The sequence below is a fragment of the Atta colombica genome, unplaced genomic scaffold, assembly GCF_001594045.1.
Source record: "Atta colombica isolate Treedump-2 unplaced genomic scaffold, Acol1.0 scaffold100, whole genome shotgun sequence".
NCBI lineage: Eukaryota > Metazoa > Arthropoda > Insecta > Hymenoptera > Formicidae > Atta > Atta colombica.
In genome coordinates this window covers 30964-42444 of record NW_017259185.1, presented here as the reverse complement: position 1 = coordinate 42444, position 11481 = coordinate 30964, and the positions used below count along the sequence as shown (strand labels likewise).

Sequence of the window (11481 nt, the reverse complement as noted above, 5' to 3'; positions counted from 1 at the left end):
CTTCAAGAAACTTTCAGCATGTTTAAAATATTCAAGATTTCCAGAAATTTGGTTTCGAAAGTATTTTTAAAAAATCATGTTCGAAGTGCTTTCAATCCAGCATTACAGCAAATATATACACTCAATATTTGCTTCGTATGTTTACAAAATTTTCACATTGTAATTTCTATCGTATGCGATGTTAAATAAAAATTTATGATATCAAATTCTGCTCAATTCTAATAAACTTCTAATAATATCGCCGAGTGATGTAAAAATTTATCCAGACTGTTTCAAGGTAACCTTCTTATTGAGAATGTAAATATAGATATAAAAGATATTAATATGGCTTAAAATTATTTATTATTAATTACTATATTTATTACAAAAGATAATTCTAATAGATAAATCTTGATGATGAGAAATAATGCGAGAAATAATATTATGATGATGAAAGATAACATTATAATGAAACTTTAAGTATGTCAGTTGTGATGAAATATTAAAATTTACAAAAGATAATCGAGTACACGTGAAAGGAAAATATTTTCGTAAACAATTTAACGAATGCAACCGCTTAATTGTCATTCTTTCTGTTTTAATTATAATTAGGTCACTGCATGTAAAATTTCAGGTTGCGAAAATTAGTGAGACGCTCTTATACTATATTAATATTATAAAATAAATATTGACCGATTATATATCAAATATGTTATAAAAACGTAATATTTTTTTCAAATTTTTGCCTTTCAATAATTTTATAGTTAAATAATTTTGGCCATTTCTCACATTAAAAAAATTTTTATATTTAATCGATATCCTATGAATCGAATTAACAACTTATTTTTATTAGAATTTCATGAATCACCATTGATTCAAAGATAAATATTGTTAAAATTGTTAATTGGATTTTATAAATTTTAAGAACCGTTGATGTAACATCGACATCATATGAACAACTCAATACTTTACTTCTCCGCGTGAACGTTTTAATTCTTACTTTTAATTAACTCTCGTGCGTGCCGTCAAGGAATACCGGAGATACAGATATAATAATCGCGCAAAAGACGTAGATTCGAGGCCTTGGAATAATTTATAATGTGCGATATAATAGAGTTAATTGATACGTGATATTATTTTGTTCTTTATCTCTTCCCTCTTGTTATAAAACTTATAATCCGCAGTTTCCTTTTCTTTATTATTCAATTTGCAAATGCCAGATTTATTTATAATTGTGAGAAATATTTGCTTCTATATAATGCCAAACGAAAGGAAATCCCCAATGTGAGATCAACCAGATTAAAAATTGCGAAACCGATCCTCCCTCCTTCCTTTTAATAATTCCCGAGATACGTATTGTTATATATGCAATTATATATTATTTAGTTATTTTCCACATAAAAGAAAACATATGTCATAAACACTGAGTAGTTCTTTAGTTTTAAATGTGTTCTATATCTTTAGATTTTTCGATCAGATAATTACATAATTGTCTGTATATTTGAATTTGAAATCTGATATACAATAAATAACAGGATATTTAAACTAAGATCATGTCAATGATAACATCAAATGAGAACAATCTTTATTATGAATCTATTTCTGTTTGAGTGTGAAAATCAAGTCGCTTATCGTCATTAATGCAATGGCTTATGGAAATTCCTGATCTTATCAAATCTTGGATCTAATCTTGGAAAAGCAAAAAATAATGGAAGTTAGATAAATTTATTTTGACTTTTTGCCATTCCGAAATTGTGTCCTCAATTGTATTTTTGAAAAAGCGTAACTTATTAAAGACGTCTTTTAAAAATAGATAACGCTACATAAAAAAATAACGCAGTGGAAACAGCGCAAGTGTTTTAGAATTAGATTATAAAGATATAAGTAAATATAAATTAAAGAAATATTAACTTCGAAAAATAGCACGAATAATTATATTAATAAATTTTAAGAATTTATTTAAAAAAAGAATCGGATTGGAATTAAAAAATATTGATATTTATTTCATATAAATATACTTTACTATACATATATATCGAAATCACATTACATCACATTTGCTCATATCACAATTTTTTGTTCACACAATATTTTGTTTGTAGAAATTGCCTGTTCTGAGTTTAATTCATTTCCAAGAAAAAATAATGCATTTCAAGAGTCACTACACTTCTAATATCCATTTTTATCAACATTAGATTACTTTAAGCTCATTTCATCATAGACGTAATAAGACTAGATTTCCTTGAAATTGTCGCTTGAACAATAGCTTAAAAAGAACAAGATACCTTGAAGTATTACTTTCTATATCTAAAATACGTTAAAGAGAATTGAAGAGACATCTTGATATGTTTAATTCTTTCTAATAGAACATAGCAACTAATTGTAAGACAGGGAATGCGCAGTCTATTTCTATTATCTTTTTCTAGTTCTAAGAATTAGAAAAAGATAAATAAGATAAACCAAAACTATAGTAAAGTGTATATTGGTAGAAATGGATATCAGACGTGTTGTCGCGCGACAGATTTTCTTTGCTCGTAATTCTAGCGATCTCCGAGCACGATAGAAATACAGAGCAAAGCTTTCGAAATTGTTTGCGCAACAATTATTTATCGGCTTATTAAACACATTTCCACAACCTCGCGAGGGAAGGTAGGAAAACATAGCGGTGTTACGTATTATAGGCAAATAGAAGGTAATTCGCGGTGAATGATTATTTGAGAAGTGGTACACGAAAAAACCGCTTGTACATATTATGCAGCACGTGCCACTAAAATTATCACACACATGACGGATTTATGCGTTAAATTTTTTTTTTAACGTAATAGCTTACATTCACGTCGAATATTTAGTGCTAAACGTGGCTGTACGATTCCTTTCTAAGAAATCCATTACGACAGAGTTCAATGCAATCAATAAACTTAAACCTTACTAATTTATTCTATTAAACAAGAAATTACCTAATACTGTTACCTACTTAATACATATTATTTTCTAGTCAGTGTATGTAATCTTCTATTAAAGATTTAAATCATTTAGAATAATTCAAAAAAAGTCAACAGAAATTTCAAAAGAGGATTATTCAAAGGAATTTCGTTCAATAAAATTTGCGAGTGTCGAGACTATTAATGTCAAATTTAGAAATAAAAGAATTCACAATTCCATATCTCTTACTCTAAAAATTCTTTTCATGTATTGAAGGACAAAAATTTCAATATTTTACGGCTTATCGAAATGTAAATCTACCAAGATTTATTTTAAAGTACAAAAGAATCCAACGTGAATAACATAAATTAATATAGTTACAAAATAAACTGTATAGACTATGTCTCGTAAAAAAGAACAGATAAAAAACAGTTCAAAGTAAAGAGTTTCAAACATAAACATCTATTTTTTTTCTCTGAGTTTATCAATTTTTCGTCTAGAATGTTTGTTATAAATTGGAGGGTTGCAGTTTTATTTTCTAATAAAAGATTTGTTCGCGTTGCATGCTCTTATTCACTTCAATGCGTTCGTTGAAGTCAAGAGCTATGATAGAAGTATGTTGGAGCATGCGACGCAAACAAAGTCATTTTCTTCATCTCTCGAGATCTTTTATTCGAGACATATTTAACAAGCGGTTCAGATGACTTAACGAGGATCTGCAAGAGTGAAGAAATTCCAATTAAATTATAATAATTTAAATTCTCCTTTTTAATAGCAACCTATCTGGACACGTATTCAACAGTATTCATAGTTGTTCAGCACAATATCATTACACGGTGGCGTTTCCTGAAATAGCTACGATTAGGGATAATTGTATGTCTATCACTCTCGTGACCTTGGCATTAGGGAAGAAAACGGGTAATTTATTGGATGCCCAGCCAGCCCCGCCCTTCCCCCACATTCTCTTCATCGGTTGAGACGTCGCATGGATTCCGGACTTTGGACAGTGATGTCGCACGCGAATAAATCCTCCGATTCGCCCCCACGATTCCCGAATGCTATCATCGCTCTCCTAGACCAGACGGAGCCTATTATATATGTGCCAAAGTCTAACGCTTGGTGACGCGTGTCTGCTCACATACATATACAAATACACATAGAGCCCTTAACCACGTGTACGATTCACCTGAGACTAGTTCATAATCAGATCTTATATATTTAAGACTGTTTTATTCATTAGCCAATCATATTAACATCTTAAGATATTACACTGCAAATAACAATAAATTTATAATAAATGCATGGAAAACGGTTTTGCTGAAACATCTAAAAATTTAGGTATACAGATCTGAAAATAATTTGGTTAGATTAACAAAACAATCACGTAGGCTGTAATTGTTAAAATGTCAAAACTTTTGGCAACATTGCTCATCATGCCTGAATTTCCTACATTATTTTAATGATTCGGTAAAATTATTTTTAGAACTGTATCTATCTAAAATTTTAGATACTTCAGCAAAATTGTTCTTTCCAAGTGGTTTCATATATATGTATGTGCATGTGTGTATGTGTGTGTGATTTAATTTTCTATATAAGAATAGCACTTACTGTATACAAAAATTAAATGTATAGTTTATTTTTACGCAGAAAATTAAATCGCACACATGTATGAAGATACTTATTATAAACGTGGATTTAGAGTACATTTAAGATGAGTCTTAATAACAAAGACTTAAAGACACCTCCTGTTTAAATAGATAATAAAGTTTTTTGATTTGCGTTTTATCGAATTCATGCATCCCGAAAACAAGCAAATCTCTGCGATGATTCACGGTTTATGATCGTTGATAATTAAGACCGTTTGTTCTAAGCAACGTCTCTCAAAGTGGACCAATGTAAGGTGTTTGCGACTGAAATAAACAAATCACGAGTTTCATAACACAGAACAAGGTTGAGGAAGCAAAGAATAAAAGTTTCCAATCGTATTGTAAAAAAAGAACTCGTCGCAAGCAAAGAAATGGTTATTATATCACGCAGAAAAATGCGACGTCTAAACCAAATTCACGTCAGCTATGTTACGCGTACGCGGTTTTCTGTATCATTCTGAGTCAGCAGATCGGTAATTTGATAAAACTGTGGTTAATACGATAATCTTGGCCTACTCGAATGTTTGTAAGTTTAGAAATTATTTTCAAATTTCTGTAATGTAAACTTTAATCCTCCGCGACCATTGAATTTTACTTCTGTCAGCACTTTGGGTTTTTGAGCTTCAGTGTAGATTTTTATACTCTTTCATTTTAAAAAATCTAAAAAGTTTTCTTATATATTTGTGAAATCTTTAACATAACGAGTTTTTGCTATCATAGAAGTTGGATCGTATTAATTTATTTTTTCTACAAATGTATCTACCAGAAGTTGTAATAAAAAAATCGATTATGCCTTCAAAATTCAGTCATCGAAAATTAAAAGTATATAAAAATTTGCGCAAAATTCAGACTTGCTCCTTTTGACTGACCTTCTAATTTTCTTCTCGATTCATCACGGCTCATCTTCGTTGCCATCCGTCCTCATAAAATGCGAGCAATGTCAAAAACGACCAACTTCAATCGAGAAAAGAACGCGCAAACGTGCTAATGAGCGAGTGAAATTTATTGAAACACACGGTATTACTCGTGGAGTCAAGGTCCGGTCGAGTCACTACTGTATCTTTTCTCTCGCTCCCATGCGAAGCTATTATATTATAAAATCGCGCACATAGTCGTTCAAGTTTCTCTTTTTTGATCAATCGTTTTACATTACATTAACCGAACAGACGCAACAGGTGCTCGGATGTAGACATTAGTAACGTATGCGGAGTATGTCTGGAGTTCTCCGTTGATCTAGCAAAAATATTTGCTCATATGCGATCATCCATCGCTCATCCTTCACCTATCTTCATCTCGAGGACACTCTCGTGAAGCTGGAACCTCCTCCTTCCGCAGAAAAACGCATTACGGATATGTTCCACGCTTCGCTTGTAAGTCATATACTTGTAATCATATATTCTACATATTGTTTATCTGCAATAGAGATGTATCGAGGACGAGCTGGAAAGGATAAAAATCTTACACAAGAGAACAGAGTCTGCAAGATTGAATTAATTGATCTGTTGTCTTTGTCAATTTCCGCTCAAATTCAGATTTCAATGACCTTATTAAATTCAGGTAGAAAGAAAGAATAAACACTTCTGTTATAAATAAATTTAATTAGTTTTTAGTCTTAACATCAAATTTTAAGCAATACCATCTTTATTTTTGCAACACCCCAGAATGCAAAAAAATCATAATAAAATCTAGATGACATCAAGTACAAATATTCTAAAAAAAATTATAAATAATGTATACAGGGTGGTTTTACTTCGTCACCCATCATGAGCAGATAGAGAATTGAATTAAGTCAAAAAGTCATCTATCATTTTGCAACAATTAACGAGATATTAATTATTAAAAATTGCCAAATATTGATCTTGTTAATTTTTTACTCAAATACTATCAACTTTATAAAAAAACTGCAAAAGACACAAAAATCATTTATTTTCTTCTCATAAAATTTTAAAAATTTTTTCAGAAGTTTTTATCAACTTTTTACTATATTTTCTTATTTTTACCAACATGAGAAAATACGGTATTAAAAAATTCTGAAAAAATTCTGAAAAAATTTTATGAACTTTATGAGAAGAAAATTAATGATTTTTATCTTGCAGCTTTTCTATAAAGTCGATATTTGAGTAAAAAAATTATTCAAGACCAATATTTGGCAATTTTTTATTAATATTTTGTTAATTATTGCGAAAATTGCAAAATAATAGAGGACTTTTCGACTCAGTTCGATTCACTCTACCTGCTCATGATGGGTGAACGAAATATGTTAAAATCACTCTGTACATATACTTTTTTTTTCTCTCATTTTAACAAAATTGCTTGTGGCCAGATTCTGTTATACAATTTCTAGGGAAGAAGAGACAAAAGAATCCTTCTTCGAATTCATAGAAATTTATACAAAAATTATCACTGTATCAAACAAAAGATATTTTCAAAACATATTTTCCCCATGAATAATTATTAAGAGCAAATCAATGACGTGTTTTTCTTTCTCGCTGAAGTTGTATCTTCAATCTCGTAAATGGAGATTAATAAGCAAGGAAGTCTTATCTCATCTTTCGCGATATTCTGCGACAATGTCGACGGTGTTTGCGTCAGTCGATCACAAAGTTGTCCTATCATTTTTCTAAGAACTGCAGTCGAAGGTAACTTTGCATTACAAAGTTGACGATGTTTGTTTAACACAGTACCGACAATTTCGTACGTAAACGCTAAAGAACGTCGTGTAAAATAATAAATGATGTCTCGTTCAAATTAACTTCTTCATGCTTTATCGCATGAATAAAAATCACACTAAAACAGTCTCAGATTTACTGCAATATTTTTCAATCACGAATTTCTTCGAAAAATCATCAGATGAAAAATGTAGTTAACTATAGGAAAAATTTAGTTCAATTATAATAATTTAATATTTATTTAGCTGCACAACTATTACAGAAATTTAATATTGGCTAATTTAACACTGTCGAAAATAAGCAATTAATTACTGTCTTTTAATAATTAAATTAACCAGAAGTTTAATCAGAAGTGGTTAAATTAACCAGAGTTAGATTTCTGTAAAAGAAGCCTTTTCACATCACAAATTTAAAATTAAATAAAAATTTCAATTTTTTTATCAGCCGATTCTTTAACCAATATATTTCTTGTAAAAGAATTTCTTGAAACTGAAGAAATGTTGTCGAGACCTTTTCGCTGAAATATATAATAGCTACAGAAGATAGCTACAGTTAATCACATGCTGTTTGCCAGCTAATCTGAGCTACCTTGAACAAACATTACGTCACATCAAGCCGCGCAAAATTCGTAATGCTACGAATATTTTCACCTTATGCGACACAATGTGGAAAACGCGGTATCGAGAGCCTTTTTCTACATCTCGCAGAATTCGAAGTTTGCAGCTGGCCAAGCAAACCTTTTTTAGTCTCCCTTCTATGTAGCCAGCAGGAAAATTCCTCTCAAAAAAGAAACAATCTAAAAGCATTAACCGCTTTCATTTCTAAACAAAGTCTTTCTCGAAATGCGCATGATAATGTAATTATTCTCTTCATGTTCCTTTTTCTCATCTGATATCTGCGTGCTTTCACTTTCATGCATCACTTTCGCTACGTTTTACCGAACACTATCATAACACGATAGATAGCATAATACAAAATGGCTGTTTCTTCTTGAGACGAAATCGCATTAGTTTCACTCGAGAGATTGTTAAGTTCACGATAGATGTGTCCTTTGACTTTTGCCATTTCAATACGCGTAACATGGAATCGTAATCTTTCTAAGGAGAACCGCTCTTCTCTCCTCCATTGAAGTGGAGAACCTCTCCACCTTCAGGTGTCCAATTGATATCTACTTAAGTTAATGCAGCGTCGCAATTGCGACACGGTAGCTGCATCGCGTGCATGTTCTATTATATTACGTAACGCCACTCTATCCCGACCGCGAGAAAATTAATGGATTCCAACTTAATACGTATGGGTTACATATAGGAAAAGAAGAAGGTAATCGACGTTGTGCCGTTCCTACTCCTTCCTTCTTCCTCGTCTCTCTCTCTTGTAGAATCGCGTCCGTGTGCGCGTGTTAAACGCTTGTCATAGTGACACTGCGAATCAATTTGCAGACTATTAATTATTTATGCATGCTCCACCAAAGGAATAATGCTTAAAGTGGCGCGGCGCGACGTGACTCGAAGCCGAGGCGGTATTTTCTTTTTCTTTTTACTTTTGTGAGTTTTCAGCGGCGCGCACAGATATATTAGTTTACCTAGGCTGTTAGCGCAACATTAGCATAATTAAACAGTAGAGAGGACACGACGGAAAATAAGAAAAGACGTAATTACTCCGGGACCAACCTTAAAATGCGCCTTCCTATTGACCAACGTTGAATCGATCAACGGTGCAATGTTTCATTCGAAACGCCAAACAGGAAATGTAATGTGCAGCGTACTTCTGTATCGCCATCTTGCTACTATGTTTCCTGTTTTGTTATCAATTAAAGTTTTTCAAAGTATAGTTTTTATTATATATAATTAATCATTACTTTATCACGTTTATTCGGTTATGTTTTCGCGCTGCGCAAATGAATTATTATTATGAAATTTCATTATATATTTTTGAATTGCAAATGTTGAGCGTTATACCATCATTTAAAAACGACAGCTAGATTTACATCGTTTCGAAGCTAAGAAGGTCGGATATGCGATACGCGATTATCGAACGACAAACATGATTCAGAATAACTGCGTCCCTCGCATTCGTAAAAATCATCGACGCGTATGTCATCATTTTAATTTTAGTCTTTTAGTGAGCAAAAAAAGACTTTATTTGCAATGCGCTTTCTAATGTAACTCTATTAATAATTCTATTAATAATGATCCGTCATTAAAATAAGACAAAATTTTGTAGCAAAATTATTTGTTGTGTAAATTCAAAATAAATATTATTATGTATGTTTTATTACACTTGTCAGATGCGCGTTTTTATCCACGATAATTTAATTCGTTATAATTTTCATAATTTTCAATCGTAATCGGACATATTTATTATATTATTACCAGCCATTTCCGTTAATATTCGATCTTGATACGTGCCAGAAATATTCAAAGAAAACCAAATTTGAATTCCACAGCAATAAGACTCATCTATAACATCTCTCAATACATTCTAAATAATTATAGATTAACAGAATTTTAATTTGATACAAAATCATTTTTCTAAATATTAAAAATTAATTAATGTAAAGAAAATTAACATATTAAGTATTACGGTATCGAATATAGCTTACAAATTATTATTTATTACAAATTATTATTTCGATTACAAATTATTATTTATTACAAATTATTATTTTGATTACAAATTATTATTTCGATATTATTAAATTAATCCGTAAGACAAAGTATGTGATAAACCTCAGGAATTATAAATAATATTATTTTCACAACTATTATTACAATAAAAAAATTTTTTAATAACTTTTCAATTATATCAATTTTATTAATATAATTTAGAGGATCAAACTTGGTTCAAAATTTTCAAAAATCTCACTAAAAATTCACTTTAGTACAGAATTATCTCGATCACGCTTTTTTATTTCTATCTTTTATAATTATGTAAATTTTTACCATCGTATAGTCCTATATTGGTGCGTCATCGCATACACGCGTATCATGATCCGGCGCCGCTCGCAATATAGAGAGCACACGCAGTAACACGTGATCAAAAACGTTCCATTGAATCAACGAAACCCTTGGGCTAAAACTTAATAACTTTCGAAATGTATATAATCCTTTTTCGCTGAATTTTTTAAATGTCATACTTGACACTTTCAAACACATTTATTATATTTATAATGCATAATGTCGATTTTTTCCGTTGAAAAAAAAACTGTGTTGATTTAATTTTATTTACGGGAAATCATTATTAACTTTATGAGATTTTAAAGAAGAGAAAATGTTAATTAAAGAGAATGAGACAAAAGCTCCGGTAGTCCGTAAAGAGTTAATGCGTTAAATGAATTATGTATTAGTCTAATATTTTATTTCCAAAATGAGAAAAGATCAATAATATTTCTTTTTATTTCTCGTTCTTTTCTAAGTATTTTTTAAGTATTTCTTTCGAAAACTTATTTACTTCAAAAAAATTTAAAATTCTCTCAGCATTATCAAGACTCGAAATATAAAAGTAGGTATAAAAATGCGAATACGCCACTGTTTGTACACGGCATATTCGCAGTGTGACGCTGCTGACGATAACACGACGACGTGTCAACTGGAATGATAAGGGGCTCTTCTCTTTCTCTGTGTTTCTCTATCTTTTTCTCTTTCGTATCACAGAGATTTTTAATTGCGACGTTCTCTACCGAAGTACTGCCAGCAAACCAAGACTTGAGATCTGTTTGTTTTAGCTGCCTCTTCCTTTCCGTGTTTAAGATCAAACAGTTGTACTTTTCAACCTTACTGAAGAAAAGACATAATATACGTAAAAAGTTAAAATGAACAGTATCTCAGCATATATGATCTAAAAATAATCGCAATGTTTCTCGGAGTAAAATTCTAGAGATATGAGAATGTAACCTAAATAGATGATTTTGAAAATAAATTCCTCTTTCAAAATTAAAAAGATATTAAATATTTATAGAGATAAAATTTAGTCGCATAGATCAGCAAAATAATATATCCTTAGTGTATTGCGCAATTTCTATTTAAAAAAGATACACAATATTTACACGAAATCAAAGATTTTATTGCGTAATGTTGTTCTACGTTATCTATTAGTTCTATTTTATTTTAATCTATTATTTTATTCGTCGTATCTTCAATACGACGATAAAAAGTAAATATATGAAACAAGGCCAAAACTAACAACAATGAGCTTGTTATTTGTTCCACTTGGAAGTATAAAATATTACTTGAATTATTGCTCTCTGCCGATGTCACAGGCGATGT

The 11481-nt window shown here is 30.7% G+C and overlaps 1 protein-coding gene across 5 annotated transcripts in view; it reads right to left on the bottom strand.

Moving 5' to 3' along the window:
* LOC108686020 (hepatocyte nuclear factor 4-gamma) overlaps positions 1-11481 on the bottom strand; it is a 40413-nt gene that overhangs the window by 9848 nt on the left and 19084 nt on the right. Inside the window, exon 1 of one of the 5 annotated variants that reach the window (XM_018191090.1) lies at positions 5417-5995. The exons of the other annotated variants lie outside the window; for them this stretch is intronic. Within the exon in view, the coding sequence (XP_018046579.1) occupies positions 5417-5462 (46 nt within the window). The 5' untranslated portion in view covers positions 5463-5995. Of the gene's footprint in view, positions 1-5416; positions 5996-11481 lie in introns of those variants that run through there. 5 annotated transcript variants of the gene reach the window in all.